This window comes from Erithacus rubecula (genome assembly GCF_903797595.1).
Source record: "Erithacus rubecula genome assembly, chromosome: 2".
NCBI classification, from domain to species: domain Eukaryota; kingdom Metazoa; phylum Chordata; class Aves; order Passeriformes; family Muscicapidae; genus Erithacus; species Erithacus rubecula.
In genome coordinates, this window is record NC_136685.1 from 66,530,232 (window position 1) to 66,550,838 (window position 20,607).

At 38.0% G+C, this 20,607-nt stretch overlaps 1 protein-coding gene across 1 annotated transcript in view; it reads right to left on the minus strand.

The window, feature by feature from the left end:
• Positions 1-20,607, minus strand: part of MTR (5-methyltetrahydrofolate-homocysteine methyltransferase) — a 48,591-nt gene that overhangs the window by 14,550 nt on the left and 13,434 nt on the right. Inside the window, exons 8-22 of the mRNA XM_079298390.1 lie at positions 19,511-19,605; positions 15,818-15,918; positions 15,402-15,463; positions 14,565-14,632; positions 13,217-13,293; positions 11,981-12,093; positions 10,487-10,627; positions 9,666-9,851; positions 8,900-9,079; positions 7,833-7,949; positions 7,595-7,735; positions 5,031-5,120; positions 4,241-4,393; positions 3,573-3,680; positions 711-811 (exon numbers count right to left, since the gene is read on the minus strand). Coding sequence (XP_079154516.1) covers positions 711-811; positions 3,573-3,680; positions 4,241-4,393; positions 5,031-5,120; positions 7,595-7,735; positions 7,833-7,949; positions 8,900-9,079; positions 9,666-9,851; positions 10,487-10,627; positions 11,981-12,093; positions 13,217-13,293; positions 14,565-14,632; positions 15,402-15,463; positions 15,818-15,918; positions 19,511-19,605 — 1,733 coding nt within the window. The remainder of the gene's footprint in view (positions 1-710; positions 812-3,572; positions 3,681-4,240; positions 4,394-5,030; positions 5,121-7,594; positions 7,736-7,832; positions 7,950-8,899; positions 9,080-9,665; positions 9,852-10,486; positions 10,628-11,980; positions 12,094-13,216; positions 13,294-14,564; positions 14,633-15,401; positions 15,464-15,817; positions 15,919-19,510; positions 19,606-20,607) is intronic.

A 20,607-nucleotide genomic window follows, 5' to 3' on the forward strand; every position in this document is an offset into this window, starting at 1 on the left:
CAAAACTAAACTAAAGGAATGAACAGTAAGACAGAGTTCCAAACCCAATTCAGCTTTGCATAATGTCTGACAGACCCTGACAAGAACACTGATGGAAACATGACCATTCATTCCAACACAGTTGCCAACCCTTCTGCATGTACACAGGCCATGAAAGACCTGGCTTTTCTTGAAGTTCTAATTTTTGAAGTTCAGAAACAGAAGGAGAATATCTTCTGTTATTTAAGAAAACAGAGCTCAGCAAGTTTTTAAAACCTCATAGTTAACAAACAACATGAAAAACACACTATAAGATTCATTTCAATCTTACAAGACTGTTTTTCCCAAACACAACCCACATATAGTATTGCCTACTGCAATTGTCATATCTGATTTCTTCAGACATTATAGAAACATCACCATTATTATATTTAACTGATAGAAAACAAACACAAAAATTGATTTTCTCATCTATACTCCAACTGATGTTAAACTGTAGAATCACCTCAGATGTCAATTTGTATTCAGTATTCAAGGAGGATGCACTACTCCCTCTTGCCTCCCCATTTAGTAATAGCTGCAATGATCTGTGCTCCCAATCACAACCTGGGGAACAGAGGACAATTCTCAAGAAATGCCCAGCCCTGTTATTACTACAGCTGCAGCTACAGAGAGATACTAATTACTGACCCTTTTACAGTTGTGTTCCCAGCTACCTAATGTCTCTTTACCTGAAGTTGTTGCAGCCCAGAACAACTCCCACAATGTTCTTGCCAATATCATGTACATCTCCCTTCACAGTTGCCAGTACTATTGTACCCTGGTAAGGATCCTGAAAATTGAAGAAGTAACAAGAGTTTTTACTCAGAAGCCTTGGTATATTTGAACACATTCTTCAACAGTGCAATCCTAACCCAGACTTCTATTAGAGTAAAAGTAACTGCAAAGGGTTGTACAGGTAACAGAGTAAGTATTAAAAGCCATCTAAAAAGATTCAGGCAATAGAAACTTGCACGTGAATTATTCTTACAAAATGCATGGATGTTATTCAAAAATCTGTGTTTGAAAAAACAAAGCAACAGATAAAAAGATTTCAGATCTGGAAAGCATTTTTTGCAGTGCAGTAACTGAACTCCTAAGGTACTTCTGCTCCACATATACACTTTGCCAATAAAGAGATTACATATTCAGAGTAAAAGGGTGTGAATACTTATAATTACACATCTGTTTGTGCATTGAGATCAATCTTCTGATGCAATGCTGAGAATGGGATATTAGCAAACTTAGAAAGGACATTAGAGGAATTAGCAAAAGCAGAAGAGGCTAATTTTTATGAAACACAAATAAGAAGGGAGTTTTTAGTGCAGTGATCAGACTATTTCAGACTACCCAAGCTGAACAAACAGGCTTTAGAAGGAACAACTTGAAGAAAGGAAGCTGTTCTGTCACAAGCAGGTCCTAGGCTAGATGGCATTCAGCCTGACAAAGGGTGCTGCCAGCAGCACTAGAGTGGAACTTCCCACAGCAGTTCTCCAGCAGGACACAGGACTTGGCAACACCTTTTCAGTTGTATAATCTCTGCGTCATTTGGAACAGCTCCAGGCTGTGACACTAGTACATACTGGCAGCATCAGATGCCAGGAAGCAACTACATAAATTGCAGAGAATTTAAATAAAGTGGAAACCTGAGCGCATTCTATGTGAAACTACAAAACATTTTCCAGATATCTCATCTCTTTCAACATGGCAGAACTGGATGACTGAATCCTTCTATGAAGCATGTGATATTTCTGAACATATAGAGTAGCTCTCTATTTCATGAACCTACACTGCTTTTGTAGCTGCAATATTATGGGTTTAAAAATCTTGATATATTACCAAGGGTGATACTAGTATTTCCTGTGGTTCTAACACATTTGTTGAATAAAATCCCTGGATCCCCACCAAGGTTGCTGTTTACTAAAATCTAATGTCTCCCCAGTGCTTCTGTTTTACAGAAGGCCAGAGAACAGAGGAATCAAAATGGAGGTCTGTAAGTCAGCCATCTCAGTACGTCAACAGAAAATTTTGCAGCTCAAAATACAATGCTGGAATGCAAGAGAAAAATGGAGAAAGAGATTAATCAAGGATTGGCAGAAGAACAAAACATGCTGCCCCACATTAGGTATTAACCATACCTAATAATTACTAATTATTTAATTAGTGATTGATACAAAAACAAAATTGGCTTTGCACATAAGAAGAAACATCTTTGCTGGGTAGCAAACAACATGGGTAACAGCACATATCACTTTAAATAAACCCTATTTAAAGCACAATTATTTCAATTGTCTTAAGAAAGGAGGTCCTCAAGTTCTGGGCATACATCCAAAAGCCTTCTTTACTTTTCATCTTTGATAGAGATCCACAGCCACAACTATTTATCCTCAAACGTAACTATCAACGCTCTGCATTTCCTGGCAGTCTGTGACTAAAACTGTCCTGGAGGGTACAGTGGCCTGGGTAACATCAGACAGATCAGTTACCCGAGTCTGCAAATCGTTTTCCTTTGGGAATAGATGCAGCTCTTTTATCTCTTTCATTGCTTCTCTATACAGTGACATGTCTTTTTAAGAGGAAGCCACTACATCTCTTCCCCAGAAGAAAGCAGAGAAAGCAGGATGACAGAAGCCCTGCCTTTTCCCTCCTCAGCCACACAGAACATCTCACTCACTCTCTTAAAGAGCGTTTGCTATCTTTTGTTCAAACCCCTCATATTCCACTTCAATTGTTTTTAGCCAAGAATGAAGTGCCAGAGGGTTCACAGAAGATCCTAATCCACTGCTCATGGAATCAATGGAGTAATGATTTTATAGAACTTCAAACCACACCAGAAAAAAAAAACAGAGGGTGCCAAATACCAGCACTGTCATCTGAATTGAATGACAATAGCATCAGCTGGAGAGAGATGATGAAGTAAATGATGATTTGTGTCAGCCAGAGAACAGATTTGCTTGAAATACAAGAGAGAAGACACCTTCATATCCAGAAAGAGCATGGGAGAAGAGACAATGCATTCTCCTTCTTTCATTAAGATCAACCAGGTTTAATTATCAGGTGATTTTTCTTTCCAAATTATTTGCGGTATTTGTTACATTTATGCTGGATAATCACACAACAGATGCACAGCAAATACACTGCAAGAAGATTTCAGGGAAAGAATTAGGAATCATTAAAAATTTTAAAGGAAAATTAGAGAGTTCATAAGGGGAGAAGTATTAGAAGCAAGCAGCAAAATCTGCCATAAAGACAGAATAAAAAACACCAGAATTAAATGCTTTTAAAAATACAAGAAATTAGTAACATCGACATAAAGCGCCCACAAAGGCTCATTGGCATCATTCAGAAAATTTTGTGAGCTTAGGCACACCACCAAACAGAGTTCCACAAAATCTGCACTTTAGGAATTTCAAACCTACTTCAAATTATGCTGAGATTGTCAGTTTCCATACAACTGCATCAACTCTCCAGTATAATATATGTAAATACTAACAAATAGTTCCTATGTTTGTCACAGCATTCTACGAAAGAACTACAGCACAAAAAAATCTTGCCTCTTCTTCTGCGCTGCCCTGCTTGGCTCTCTTTTCCTCTCTTTCTTTTTCCATATAGGGAATAAGGTGGCCAACTGCTTTCTTCATAACTCGAGCAGACTTTATCACCTGCACAGATAAAAGTGGGGCAGAATAAACAAAAAATACCAGGTATAGGAATAACCTCAGTTTTCTTTAAGCTTTCTCATTCAGGCAATAAATAAAACTCCATTTGCAGCCCCAGGTGACAAATTTCAGATCATTCTGTGGCAGCAGGGTGCTGGCCCTACTGGGCTATGGCTCTACACAAAACACTTTCTTCCCCAGTGCAGCCTCCCAGACCACTCACAACAGAACCAAAAGCTACAGATGGGCCCAGACTTGGAAGGTGCTAAGCACAGCAAATTTTATTTGGGCTTTTATTCTTTCTTGCTTCATAGGCTAAGACTTGAAACTGCATTTCAAATAAAGCACAAACACTCAGGAAGAACAGAAACAAACATAATCATGCACAAAAAAGGTCAAGTTCCAAAGTAGAATAAGAAAATGGCTGCTTCTCAGCAATACCTGAATTTTTACAATTCCTTTGCTTTATCTGAAAAAAACAGGCAGTACGGAATATTTTGACTACATTTTACAATGCTGGACATTGTAAATTAGGAAAATATATGACATTGTTTTCTCATTACCTGAGGCAGAAACATCTTCCCAGCACCAAAAAGATCACCAACAATTTTCATGCCATTCATCAAAGGCCCTTCAATTACATTTAGAGGTCTAGGATATTTTTCCTGATTTAATCTTGCTTCTTCTGTATCTGCAGTGACATACTTCTCGATGCCCTGAGACAAAAAAAAAAAAAAAAAAAAGGAGAAGCTTTTATCTTGCTAGAAATACAAGCTTTATTTAGTTGCCTTCTCCCCACAAAAAATCCCATAAAAAACTACAAATAGATACTGTAGATAATGATAGCCTTTAAAAATACCTCAAATGTGTATTAGGTTTTCCTAGGCATCAGAACACGGCAGCTCTTAGGCAGATAAACTTATTCACAGCATGCTCCGAGTATTAACAGATTAGTTCATTTTTCTTAACTGTGTCATCAGAAAAACCCAGAGCTCAAAGGTTGCTTTCACAGTGCAAATGTCACTCAGTGCAGTACTACTGAAGGACCAAAAAAAGCCCTAGGAAGTAAAAGCAGTGTTTTCCAAAGTAAAAGCAGTATGTTTCTACCAAAACTAGTGGAATAAAATATTAAGGGTCAAACATTCAACTTCTAAAGCTTAAAGACACACCTCAACAGTTTCCTCTGTTATTGAAGTTAAATAAATCAGTTGCATTTATAATTCGTTTTTAATTAATAGCTTGTGAAAAAATGGTAGCTGAAGAACTTTTAAAACCAATTATTTCCCTTAAGATGTGAGCTGAGATAATTTCTCTCAGTGCTGATTGTTACAACAGTTTTCTGCACAGATTCACCTTTATGAGAGCATATTCCAGCCTTTCCTCCACAGAGCCTTTACGCCACTCATCAGTCTGTACAACTTTTTTTCCTCCTTGGGCATGATTCTGAAAAGAAAAGACATCCACAGGAGCTTGCAAGCATAAGAAGTATAATTATGGACTTCACTTTCAGAAAAACAAGGATATTTCCAAATAGTAACTCGTAAAATATTTTTTGACTATTCAAAGGGTTTATCTACATGCAAACCATGTTGAAAACATCTGTGATGTAATACAGGCACCCAAGGAGTCTACATTCCAATAGGTACACACCTCAATGAAAATGCAAACAAAATAATTTTTTAAAAAAAGAAAGAGCATTTTGACAATTTTTATGCTCATAAAAATGATGACATGACTAATCCTAAGGGATTTGCTTCTGGGAACATATTTTAAATTGATTCCTGGCCCACACATTACATTTAATTTTAAAATTCTAATTAATTTGGCACTAATTCAGTTTCTGCTGGAATAGGTTCTGTTATTCCATATCACAGACGTGTTTTCAATCAGTCAGCCTACAAAACTACTGTTTGTCACACACATAGACTGCCCCAAGCTACCACATATCCTCTTAGTCTCATACTCATACTCCCCTTGGCTATGGACACAGAGACCAAAAGGGCTTCATAGTGTAAGAAAATACAAGCACTCACCCCAGGAAGGCTTGTGGAAGAGCACCTTATCCACTAACTCAGACAATTAATTTATTTTCCTTACTCAGTTATTAGACATAATCTGACATCTCTCAGGCCTTATGAATTTCCTATGCTTTTGTGTGCTCATCAGGAAGTTTTTAAAGATAAAGCCAAGAAAACAAGACCTCACTCATGGGAACAGAAAACAAAACAAGCTTTCATTCATGTTTATACAAATATTAGCTAATTTCACAGCTTCTTGTTGCCTCATTTTATTCCCCCCATATGTCTAAATTGCAAAAGGGAGTGAAAGAAGGAATAAAATGCTGTCTGGAGACAATGTAGAGTTATATTAATTTTTAGTTATATTAAAAACCTGACTGGGCATGTCCCTGAGCAACCTGATCTTGGCTGGCCCCTGATTTGAGTAGGGGGCTTGTAGTAGATGACCTCCAGAAGTCTCTTTCCACCTCAGGAATCACCTTATGTGATTCACTGAAACAACATCAAGTGCTCTTCAAACTCTGGCCAGAGAGTTTAATAAGGGAACCACTCCAGCCTAAAAATAACCCATGACACTGTAAGGTGGACATGCAGGAACAACAGTGTTTGAGAATATCTGCAATTAGGTACATAATGGAAAATGGTTTTTAATCTCAAACTTCAAATGAAGACCAGTTCCCTAAATCTGCAAGGATTAAGCTTCTCTTTTTATGACACTAGACTATTTTACCCCCTCAGTAAAACTACCACTACAAATACAAGCAGATTTTCCAGCAATGGCTTCCCAAACTTATAGACCTAGGACCCATCATCCACTTTCATTTCTACTTTCAAGGCTTCATTTAAATTCACATTCAGCCTTCTGCAAAACACTGCTTAAGTAATCCCCTTCTAATTCTCCCTTTATTTTTCTTCCTCTTTATGCAATCTTGAATACCCCAATGGTGCAACTCAGCTTAAACAGTCAAGATCAACTCACAGTTAAATTGCTTGGGCACCAAGAACACCATCTAAAATAGCCTAAGTACATGGGATAAAGAGATCCAGTCTTCCTGTACTAGTTTTTAACATGTTGCCACTGTTACCATAAAGCATGTACCACCACAGGGCAAAATACAAACCAAGTGAAGCTCTGCACAGAAATACTGCCTCCAGGAGCCAGAAAACAGGCATGTAAATCTTCCTGTGCACTTGAATCTAAGAGCCACCTAACTCAGAGAGATTTTTGCTGTATCTTCCATTCAGAACAGAATTTCACCGGTTACCTTATGGACAATGTGTAATCTTTGTCCTTTATCACCACCATCACTAAAACATCTCAAAAACACAAAATAGCTGATCCCCAATCTTGACATGTTACATGAATTTGCAATCTATGGCACAGCCACAAATCACAAGAAACTATTCTAACTTTTTTATATACTCCAAGCAAATCACTGCTGCCAGAGAGAGGTTTACTCTTTGTCTCCCACAGTGCACTTGTCAATTAAGTTCCAGCACCAAGATCGGCTTGCTTATGAGTTGACCTTTTTTTCAGGTTTTTGTTGGTTTGTGAGGATTTTCTTTGGGGGAAAGTTTGTCTGGGATTTTTGCTTCTTATTTCTTGAGGGGTTGGTTTTTTTCTTTAGAGAATACCTGTGCAGCTTGGTCTCCTGAAGCGTATTAAGAACTCTGGCACAGGCTCTTCCATGGCATGAAAATGGAGAGGTTTGATCTATCACAGATTACTCATTTTATTCTGTTTTAACAATTGAATCACTTGTAGCATCATCAGTAAATTCTTACACCCAGTTATACTGACACGTGCAGTTTATAAACTGTTTTACCCATCACCTGCAGGGAGGGGTGAGGCTTAGGTGCTAAACTAACTACTGTTCAAAGCTTAGAACTGGGAGTTACCTGAGCATAATGTAGAAGTTTCTCTGTTGCATCAGGATCTTTGTTCCAGATTAGATTCTCACACAGCTGTAGCAAATCCTTGTGAATATCATCATACACAGGCAGACTCCCAGCATTCACAATTCCCATGTCCATGCCATACTGGAAAAAACCATACAGAATCCCCAGACAAGGCTGTCAGACATAGCACTGCACATCTGCCAAGTGCAAACAAATGGAAGCCAAAAGCACATCATACCTTAATCGCGTGGTAAAGGAACACTCCGTGCATTGCCTCTCGAATGGCATCCATTCCTCGAAAGGAGAAGGACAGATTGGAAAGACCTCCACTTATCCTGACTCCTGGCAGCGTTTCCTATAGGAATTGCATACAGATTTTTAGAAAAGTGCTTTCCAAAAAGGAAATCAAAGTAAAGCACCCAGTACATAAAACAGATGGCCCCTGAGTTCAGTGCATTTGCTATGCACCGTTTCTCTTTTCCCTGTTCCAGATCCTTCTAGTTACTCAAATTCAAAAAATCAATTCTAATCTCCAGGAAAATTTACAAGTAGAGGAAAGATCCAGCAGCTACTGTGGTTTCCACTGTCACAGGTGCTATTCTTAACACATCAGCCCTCCCACTGCAGCATTACATATTTTCTCCATGCAAACCTACTTTTGGCTCTTCCTGTCCCCACTTCTCTGGAAACAGGAGCAGCCAGTCTGCCTGCTTGCACGTCTCAGGAGCAGGCTGCAGCTGAGCAGCTAAACTAAAGGGTGTAGGCCCACTTCTGCAAGCCCTGTGGTGACAAAGCAGCATGTGGGGGCTCAGCCCCAGACTGCCACTGACAGAGCATCTCCACATCTATCAGGATGTCTTGCAAAACACAATGGTGCAGTTTTCTTGCCTGTATGCAGGTGATGTTCTTCACTGCTATACTCTTTACACATTTTGGCTACAGAAAAAGCCAAGTTGCTGAATAAATCCCTTCCACAGGAAAAGGAATTTTACAAAAAAAAAAAAAAAACAACACATTTTTCACAGGCCTTCAAAGAGGTCCTTTTAGCTTGCATATAAATATGATAGTTACCTCATTTAATTAAGGTAGTATATTTACAGTATAGAAAATGGATTGAAGCTGAAATACAGCAATATTGGGGAATGTCTGGACTTCAGAAGAGTAGTCCACCTCACTCGGATAAAATGTTTAGCATTTTTCAGCAGTGTTTAGTTGTTGTTTGAAGGGGGGTGGGGTGTTTTTCTGTTTTAGGGGGTTTAGGGTTTTAAGTAATATACTCCAGATTAAAATAAGCTTTCAACTCACTTTAATGGCTTTAGTAGCATTGATAAAATTTATGGCATAAAGGTTATGTTCTTCCATTCCAGTTCCTATGGTCAAAATATTAGGGTCGAATATTATATCATTTGGATTGAAGTGCACTTTTTCCACAAGGAGATGATAAGCTCTGGAACAGATTGCAATCTTGGTTTCTGTTTCTGTTGCCTAGTGAAGAAAAAGAATTCTGACATGAAACATATAGACCACACAAAAAAAAAAACCTCTCCAGAAATCATTTACAGCTCCAATGACTCAAGACTGAGAATGCGAACATCACAAATATTAGAAAAGGATTATATATAATATTGTATTTTAAAAATCACCACCCCTACCTATACCTTGAGTTTTCACTCATCTTATAAAAAGCAATCCCACTGCCCAATGTTTCATCAATCTATGCAAAAGCTTAATATGTGGTTTTTGACATAACTAAATTAATTCACAAAGATTTCACTCTCATGAGAAACAGTTTCTGAATTAAAAATATCTTCTGTGAAGGAAGAGTTCAGCATGACTGAATAGCAGGAGACACTCTTGAACTAACAGCTCCACTTAGATCAGTACACGGATTCTTCAAATATTTGAGCAGCATAAGAAATGCTTATAAATCAGGGTCAAAACTGCTACTAAGGTTACATAGAACTTCTCTGAATCAACTGTGTCAATGAAACAAAACAACTTTGTCCTGAAAAAGAGAAAGAAAGCCTTACACTTCAGAAGAAAAACACCTCTCCTTTAAAGTGACACTCACCTGCCCCACTTCATCAAAAGCCATAACAACCACAGCTGCTCCATATAATTTAATTTTCCTTGCTTTCTCCAGAAAGTCTTCCTCACCTTCCTTTAGACTGATGCTGTTTACAATGCATTTCCCTTGGGAACATTTCAAACCTGCTTCAATCACTGAAAAATTTGAGGAGTCTATGCATAATGGCACCTGTAAATAATAGAGAGGTAAGCCAGGAGAACACCAGAAGTTTTGAATTACTGTTCTATGTGCTTTTTGCCCATTTGGACATAAAAATATACACAACATTAATCAGAATTTACAAATAAGTTTCCACATGATATTAAAAGACTCACTTTGCTTTAAATGAAAAACTCAGAGTAAATTTATTTTAAGAGCTTCCATGGCATCTCCATCACATATCATATAGAGATCTCTACTTCTCCCTGTAATATCTTGTGTTTCTGATTTAGACACTCATTTTTAGAGAAAGCACATTGCAGAATCTTTTGAAGCCATTCTATATCCATAGCAACTTTAAGTTTTGTGGAAAGCAATACCATTATGCACTGCCAACATATACATTATGGCTCATAACTGCTCCAGAACAAACCTGCATCCAGCTTTTCTAGACAGTGAAAAAGACTGGCATGTATTTATGTGAAAACAGGCAGAAAAGCCTCTGTTTCATCCAAAGGCCTTTCCTATTACAGTATCACTTCCTCTCCAGGGACAACTATATCTGCCTAAGCACATAAACTGGTTATTAAATGAAACTGCATCAACACCTTCTGCATGCAATTTACAAGTCAGTAACATATTCTTCATTGTGACTCAATTACAACCTTTGCAATATCAGGTTCCGAAGAAATCAGGTTACAGAATCTGGTCATTGCAGCTGGGCCATCCAACATCCCATCATCCATATTTATGTCAAGAATCTGGGCCCCCATCTCAACTTGCAATTTGGCTACACTCAGGGCTTCCTAGAGAAGAAAGTCAAAAACAAAACCACACTGAGAAGAAAAAAATTCCAGTTATTCACAGGGTAACATTTCACTTCTCTGAACTAAGCATGGAGTCAAAAATTTAAAAATTTGTAAGACATCCTATAAAAAATAAGAAAATAGTCTGTGATGTACAACAATACAAAACTGTTACCAATATGGAACAGCCTATAATTAATTTGTTTACAGAACATGACATCAGAGACCTGATGTGCTGGTAGCATCAACAACTGTAGAGAGTTGCTCCTATGCTTAACCAAATAATTTAAGATTTGCATGGTAACAAAGACTTGTGACTGCACAAGATTGCAGGAAAATACAGCCTCTGTGATGGTATGAAATAAGGGCTTGCATCACAAGCTCTGGTGTTTTGTAACACAGGACACTTAATTTTTAAAGTCAGTCAACATTTTTGCATGCTGCAAAATAATGACAAGTGCAAAGAAGGAAAACTAAAGCTTTCCCCCAAGCCTACATAAATATCTGAACACCCATGACTGTTCACTTTCTGTTTTCTGTCATTCTATAGAGTCCCTGTGTTTGAAGGTTTCTTCATTTATTAGGCTAATCTGCTTTGTGACTTCTATGACCCTAAGAGTCAAACTTCCAAAAATACAAACTAAGGCTTTCATTTTGATTTGATGTAATATCAGAGTATACTCTGGGGTGGTCTCAGCTCTCAAGAAAAGTCAGTCCAGTCTTTGTTTCAGTGTCACAGTATCAATTCACACCAGTAAAAAATGAGCTTTCCAGCCTCTTTATTTCTGCCCTGCAGTAGTTTCAAGAAAGCAATGACCTTCTATGCATCTTTTCTGTACCAATGCTCACATAGCATGGTGGAGTCACAGATCAAAGTGGGTAGCAATTAGATGGAATTATAATGCTGAGTAGAACTGAGGAAGCAAGGAAGGGGAGAAAGAATGAGAGCTGCACAGTGCCACAATCTATCCTAATCAAACATACCTCTTGAAAGAGGGGATTACACTGACCTTCTTTCCCCTCTTCTCTGTAAATCAACCCCCAGATGCAGCACAGACCAGGCCATTTTCTAAACCATTACCAGTTGTGTGACTAATTAAAAATTAAAAGTTTCCTGTAACACTTGTCAAAAAACAAGTCCTTGTAAAGCCCTTCTCATAAAGTAGTTGGCAAGCAGAGAAAACAAAGAACAGTGAAAAAATAAATCCTCCACATTTTCTTACTCTTGTAACTTGTATAAAATAGTGCTTTGTGTCAGCAAAACAAACAATAATAGTGTAATGGAGCAAGAGAAAATCAGAGCATCAGCTATAAAGATTACTGTTCATAGGAGATTATTGTTAATATGTATACTTCATAGTTGCCTGTCATGATGAGTTTAGCAAACTTCCGTGATCCTGCAACATTGCAGCGTTCACCAATATTAACGAAGTTGGTGTATGGCCCAATCCTGAATGGCTCCAGACCTTAAAAAGATATTTTTGAACATATTTGTTAAAAGAGAAAAGAAAAAATGTGTAAGAAAGACAAAAATCTCTTTTCTGAGTTGTAAAATAAAGGTCTCTCTCTACGAATAGTGATTTCTCAGCACATCAGTACTCTAATGAATAACTAGCACAGCAATGCAATGAAACAACTGCCAACACATACACCAGATCTTTCTATTCTTCCTCAATGACAATCAATAATTTACCTGACCCACAAAAAATAACAACCAACTTTTCCAATATAGAAGTGAAGCTATGATTCTTTGGACATCTGTGTGTACGTTCTCTCAATTTTCAACTATGTTACCCCATGCATGACACCCTAAGAGAAGCAGCAGCCCACGGAATTGACTGACCATCAAGGGTAGCTTATAACCACATACCCTAGTTCAGAGAAACAAGGCCAGCTGGACCCTTGGGAAGCAGGCAATGCAGAGGCAAACAAACTCTACAGCAGAACCAAATAAACTAAGCCATAACATCACAGGCCAACCATTATATATTTTAATTATGCTAAACTGATTTGACCTGAGGTTAAAATGCCAGATTGAAAAGATGGTACTGTTTTACTAAGATACAGGGCTCAAAGGCTTAAAAGAATGCCTGAAGTGTGGAGCATACAGATCTAGACTTTGTTAAAACAAAACATGTCCTAGGCCTGGATGTATTGCTGGAGCACAGTCCAGTACAACTGAATCAGCATCTGAGGTAAGACAGGGCAGCCCTTTCACAGCTGGTGTACAAGGATCTCACCAGAACTCTGACAGTAACTGTAGCCAAATTACCCGGTCTCTCTGTTGAGAGAGCTTGACCCTCCCTGTTGTAAAGTGAAGACAAAGATACTCATTCACCATTACAACAGGTCTGAGACTGGCAGAGTAAATATGCTGGTTTGATTATATTATACAAGATGGCAACAAAAATGTTCTACTATTCCTTTAGCCAAAACAGTAAGACTTAGATCTGGTTACACATGCATAAGCATGTCAGATTCAGATAGAACCAGACATTCACAGTGCTGTTCTGATCAGCAGAAAACAGCCAGTAAATATATAAAGGACATTAGCATTAGTTATGAAATTTGAACTGTTACACACTTTACCTGACAGCAGCATGTATCCTTGAGAGAGAGAAGGCGGAACACGAGGCTTACAGAATTTCACAACTTCAGCAATTTTTCTGAGTTACAGAAACAAGAAATTAAAATTTTCAATTACAATTAAATTACTCCATACAAGACTTAAACAGAATATACTAGACATATAGCTACATTTGCAATTTAGCCCTGTAGAGACCAGACTAATTAGGTAGTTTCACTTTGTGAGGCCAAAGGCAAAAAACATCCTCCCAGAAGATCCTAACATAGCTATTTGCAGGAAATGTACAAGGCTGAAGGTATTTCAAATACAGAATGAGATACAATGGGACACTTGAAGGATTTCAGATTCAGTCCTCAACCACACTGACTCTTACCATATTTATGACTTGCTGAGCTGAGCAGCTGCTAATGACTGAAAAGCCAAAACCAACCAACTAAAAAAAAACCCCACAAAACCCCAAGCAAACAAAAGAACCCAAACAAACAAAAAAACAAACCCAAAATCCCAAAAACCAAACCCAAACAAACAAAAACCCAAAATAAAACAAACAAAAAACCAACAATCACCTCCCACAAAAAAACAACAACAACAACAAAAAAACCAAAAAAACCAAAAACAAAAGAAAAAAAACACCCAAGGGAAAAACATTGTTCTGTACTGAGACACATTTCTCAGATGCCAGAATGACTCATACTGTTCACATTGACTTTCTCTTCAGTCTAGTCAGGACTGACACACATTGTCCCCTACATGTTTACATGTCACTTCTCCCCAGTTTATATCAGGGCAAAAATTAATCACAACAGCCCTTTGTTTTTCAAGTTTAAATGAAAAAAAGAGGCTTTCCCACTGACCTATTTGCAGTGAGAAAGACATCAAATGCTCCTTCTGACTAGCAAGGACCAGCACCAGCTGTACAGCATTCTGAGAACTTCTGTTAAGGAATTTCCCCAACAAACACACACACACACACACACACACACACCCCTTGCTTCCTTCCATCTACCACCAAAGGAAACCTTAAATTTCACCTTGTGGCTAAGATTGCAAAAAGAGAGAAAGAAGATACAGCAGAATAAAGCAGAGAATGCAAAATCTATTCTATCCATCAATAAAGGGGGAAAAGTAATTCCAGAACAATTTTAGATGACAGAACCAAAGAGGTTTAATCCTTGTTTGAACTACACCTCTACTAATTCTTCATGATATGTACAGCTACAAAAGCCAGGTTGCTCCCACTTCATATATTGCTGCTATTGGCAGCATTTTTTCAGGACACTCTATTTTGTGCCACAGAAGCAGCACAAAAATTTCCTTCACAGTTCACCAGAGCTGTAACACATGAAGTACCTGATATGTGCTGGTGTGGTACCACAGCAACCTCCAACTATGTTGACCAAACCATCCAAAGCAAAATTCTGTAAAAGGAAGGAATATGTTGTTCAAAGTTATTAAAGCTATGTTGTATATATATATATAAAGCTATGTTATATATATATAGTTTTATATATATATATATACATATATATATACACATATAATTTGCTTGTTTTTCTCCATATGTGAAGCAATTCGGAGAGCTCACAAGAAAAACACTAAATTTAAAAAAAAACATTAGCACTATATTGTCTCTTTAGGATTTGTTTTGAGATTGATTCCTAAGGCTAAGCAGTAATTTCCACAGGCAATTTCAAGAGACAACATTGGAAAGTGGCCTATTTTATACTGTGTTCTTGCTGACATACTGCAGCTTCAGACACAAAGTTCTGTCTTGCACAGGTCCAGTGGCATGGGGAAGGACAACCTGCACTTGAACATCAGCAGTTCCCGTACACATAAATCTGTAAAATTGTGCCAAGTTCATAAACACCACTCAGCTTTTTGAACAATTCCCAAATACAACAGTAAGAACACAAGAGTGCAATGAGTTACACGCACAGATCAAGCAGCAGGAAACCTTAGCTTAGAATATAGAAGTAATTAAGGTTTCCAGTTTCCTAAGTAATTTTCCTAGTGTGATACTTCAAATCACTATCATTCAGCAAATTGTCTATAAACAACCCAAATGATATATCTGAAGGAAAAAAAATCCAACACAAATATTGTAACAAGTATGCACAGGATATAAGCAGAGTTTTTGTCTATTAGTACCTCATATGTGACATAATCACAAGAAGTATTTTATACCTTTATATGCCTGGCAGTCACTTCTGGAGTCTCATCATAACCACCAAAAGTATTGGGAAGACCTTAAAATATAATTATTTTTTTAGTATTACAATTTGTATAAAGTCCAAAAGAAAAGAACTACATTTCATAAAAGGCACATTTAAAGTAGCTACAATTGTATGAAGACTAAAAAGCCCCATCACCCTTGAAATCACTACTCAGCAGATTATTAATTATGCAAAAAAGCATTCTGGATTCATTGTCACAGAACTAACAACAGTTACTTTGAGCAGTTTAAAATATTCTTACTCTCTTTTTAATAGTAAAAGCAATCATCTGTTTAAGCTACTTCAACTCTATGATTGCTAATGAGATGGAACAGGTTAGCTGTATTTCATGTGCCTGTAAGCATAGGAACATGTGCACCAACACACCTGCGTTGGGGTAACAGATGATGTAGGCGGTTGTACATTTTCCAATTGTTTCAATGAATGGACGCATTTCAACTGCCCCTAAAGCACAATTTAAGCCAATACTGGAAAATAAATTTTCAAAAATTATGTTGAAGTAAAAACACCTTTTACACACAGAACAGATGAATGTTAGTGCTGGCAACTGCTAACTCTCACAATCATCTAAAACAAAACCAACCTGATCTCCAATTTCTTTAATCATCAGTACAGCATGACTGTGCAAAAGGAGAACCCTCAGGTGGAAGAAAAGCATGAGAGGGAAAGGGGCTGGGCTGAACTGAACTTGAAACAATTGATCAAGATTTCATTTCAAAATCCAGGAGGAAAGTGGCAGCATTATGACAGCAACTGCAGAAACACGAGGGCTCTGTATTTTCTAGGTAAGAGAGAGAACAAGTGGAATGAGAATGGCAGATGGGAAAGGAGTCTTGTGCTACAGGAAAAGTATGAAAAAAAGTTGGAAGGCAAGACCTGCTTCAAGCTACTAATCATTTTCTTTACAAATTATACATAAATTATGTCAACTTTGGAAGAGAACAAGTGCCTCCCTCAAGAAGACTCATGGCAGCACTAGCTTGGGCAACTGAATCTACATCTTACTAAGCAAGACAACACTACAGCAGAATTTTTACATGAATGGTTTCTAAATCATTTTACCAGTATATGACATACAATCATATTTTCTTTTATTCAATGACAGATACATAAATGAGACTTGCACTCATATCTCCATCAGTATTAAATATAGAAATTTCTCTTGCAGTAAGTATGTAAGATATCTTTTACATGTTTCCTCATCTTTCTGCACCATTCTAGAAACCCCCCTTGCAGAACTCGAAGGTGTTCATATTCCTGGAATAACAGTCTCAGAGAGGATGCAGGCTAACACACTGAAACAGGAATGCGTAACAGCCACATCTCCCAGCTGACTGAGCTTCACAGGCAGATGAGCTAATTAAATGCCTGTATGCCCACTTAAGTTTCACAGAGGTCAAAAACAGAAAAGCCCTGCACAGGACTGGGAGCATAAAATGGTTTTTGACTTTTCTCCTGTTTCCAAGAAGCAGGCAAGACATTGATAACTTTGTTAAGTAGTAGCAATTAATGCTTGCAGTCAGATTTACTCGTTGAACAGGATGAAAAATTGTTGAAATCTGGGGGGCTCATAGCAACATCCAAACCAAGAATCTTGAATATCACAGTAACAGATAACGACCAAATAACACACAAACCCCTTCTTCCAATAACTTAGGCCTGAAACAGTAAGGGTTTGGTTGTTTTTTTGGTTTGGTGTTTGAGGGGAAGTATATATGTTTTTTTAAATAGCAAGCTCTACCTTAGAAGTGCTTTCTCTAATACATCTTATACTAGCCATAAAAATTTGAAAATAACCTGTATTTCCCTCATTTTCAAGATTTGGTGTTTACATACTTTTAAATCCATCATAGAGACTTCTTGGATGCAAATAGCAAGCCCAAGAAATACAAAATTCATTACAGCAATGAGGTTCTGGAATTTATTTCAAAGTGTGGGCTCCCCCACACTCAAGATTTTCAAAGCAAAGCGAGTCAAGAACAGTTAGGAAGACTGTCCTTATCAAATGCAGAAAAATGTATTTTCTACTCTTAAGTTATTCAATTTACAAGCTTCCAGCTCATACTCCCCACACTCCAAACTGCCTGAATTATTACCCATTACAGAGGTTGCTGACAAGTATATTCATGAGCATGACACAATCCAAGCATTACTTGTCTCAGAACTGTAGCACAGACATGCACATTCCTTCAGAAACAAAAAGTAGCTTCTGTGGCCAGTATCACCAAAACCATGCAAGAAAACATTTGAGAAAAGCAAACTGTTAATCATGCCTTAGAAGCAAGCAGCCTTGAGCCAGATAGCTGATATTCTATCTCTGTTACTCTAGTGTAATAACCATCACACACCCATCTTAAACATTACCTCCCTCTCTTGCTCATTTCTCCACAGCAGTCATACATAAACTGCTGTGAAAGATAAGACTGTAGAGCGCCCTTGGGACCAAAAGAAAATCCACATTATGGCCCAAAACTCAGTGTATGTCTTCTCAATGCTGCCACAGTAGAAACAATCATAGGATCTGAAACAACATATCTGAGCATCTTTCATGGCAAGTAGCTTGACATATCTTTCAGCACTTACTAAGTACAGTTTGTGAGTTTCTCAGCTACCACTTCCATCACCCAGGCACAAAGCACACACTTTTTAGGGTGGGCTCCAAACCAAACTGAAGTAAGGATGACACATCACCCTAATCAGGGCATACACAACCCAAACAGAAATATATGAACACGTACAACACGATTCCTAGGATACTACTAATGATCAGCTTTTTCATAACCCTAAAGCCATTCTGCACCAATTTGGCCACAGAAACAACATTAAATACAATCTGTTCCCACCACTAAAACCCTTCTGCTACAGTGCTGTATAGTAGCCTTTTCACAAATGAGAAACAGACCCTAAACATTGAGGCCCATAACTCAGTTTTTATGAAATATGGTCAATATATTCTTGATTTCCGCTCCAGTGCCTTTCTCCCTTCTTCAGAAGCAAGAGAGTTAGAGCAAAATTATCTGAGACAGACTCATGCAAATATGGATCATGAGGCCGTGATGCTGAGAGGAGAAGTCAACTACCACCCTGTTCCAAGAGGCTCCATATGTTACTTCTGGAACACCGTCTGGTCTGGGAAAGTGGAGCCTCAAGGGCAGTCAGGAAAACTGTGAATGCAGTCTTCTGCTCCTGCATCACTGAGATGACAGATTGCGTGGTTTAGCTGAAATTTTATTGCAAAAACAAACAATGGCTCATCATAATGTGCATGGTGTGCACTACTAACAGCAAACTAAATGCTTTCAGTTAGAATATCCTAAGGAAAAAAAAAAATCTATTTCTGGTGTAAGCTTTTGTGAAGAGAACCAACCTGAGAGTGAAAAAAGGCAAAGAGGGAAGAGAAGACAAGAAGGAGGTAGAATAGGGTAAAGAAACACAGAAGAATAGATAACCAGGGGAAGGTATTCAAATTAACATGCAAAACCTCACACAATGACCAAATCTGACACATTACCCATTTGCACAGATCTTAACCTCATATTTATTTGAGCTTTTCTGCCTGGATAGAAAAGAATTAAACTACATTAGGAGCTCTCAAAACAACCATGTACCATCCTTGAGAAAAACACTCATGGCACATTTTGCTAAGAGTTCAGTAAAAAGAACACTGCAATAGTATCTTATGCTTGTTCTTTCAAGACACCCCAAAACACTTTCAGCTGGCACTGCTTCCCTCTAAGAAAGAGATACAAAACCTGCCTGTAGAAGGGATTGGCTCCTTGCACAGCCCAAGACAGTGCAAGATGGCAAACTATTTTCAGATTTTGACCTGATCGTGATTTCAGCATAAACACACAGCCCCAGATTATTTAAAGCAATTAATTAAAAATTCAGATTTCTTTGGAAACATAATTTCTGTTGAGGGAATGATAGAAAATCATTTTAGCAATGCATGTGATTATGTATGATCACAGTTTGTACAGCTTCCATTTAGCTGCAAGCAAGGGTTAAAATAGAAAAGAATCTAAGAGAACTAAGAGAATGAATGATGTATTTCCTTACCAAAGTGGCTTACTGTGGGAAACACTAATGACAAATGCCTCTCCTGTCTGGCCAGAGAGGGTACGCCCACTCTTATCCACAATAGTTCCAGAAACCTAAATATCAATTGAAGACACAGAAAGAAGAAGAATTAAATGCACAACAAAACAAAAAATTAAAATGAGTGAACTGCTATAACTCAAAGCAGAGAGAACTGTGCTCCACCTAAAGTGATGAGGCACAACTCAAACAGAAAAATTAAACCCTTTTTACCATATAAATGTTTAAATATTTTTCTAGGAGAAAGAAGACTGGCCTAAGGTTTTTGTCTTTCCCTCTCTACCCCCTCCTCAGGGGGGAAAAACAAAACAAAAGAAAAAGGAGAAAACTACTGTGAACCACTCAGCAGCAAGGTAGCCTGAATACCATGGTATCACTCTGATGACAGCCTCTGAACCAATCTGCAGGATTTTTTGTTCAGGCAGCGATAAGCAGTCACCTTCTCCTCACCTCCACATTTAGGTTATTTCAGGTTTCAGGACTGCTATTAAGTTGTTTGGTGGTGGTTGGTAGAAAGGTAGGAGAGGTGAGCCTGACCTTAAAAACTAGTTACTCCTTTCACCACAAGGGAACATCAAATGTTGCAACTTAGTAGTGGAAGTATTAACCTGTATAATCACACTTCTTCAGCAGTATACAGAAGGAAATGTGCAATTAATAGATAATGACCCTAAAACTAACAACTATGAAGTCAAGAATTTGGGAGGCATCTGGGTAAGCCAAGAAAGGCTCCACAGATGTCCTGGTTCCAGGCAGGATAGGGTTAATTCTTGCAGTAGCCAGGAGGGGGCATGGCTAGGATAGAGGTTTTGGGTGATGCTGGCTCCAAGCCAGAGGAAGCAGTCAGGGTGGCATGACTGCAGTCAAGTTGAGCTCCATGGTGAGCATTTTTGCACATGAATCACTTGGTCTTTTATACACATTTGTTATTAATATTGTTGCTGTTACTGATTCTTTTCTTATAGCTCTTTCCAGCAAACTGTTCATACCACAACATCTGATCTTTGCCTTTTGTGCTTCCAATTCTCCTCTCCTTCCTGCCACAGGGAAAGAGACAT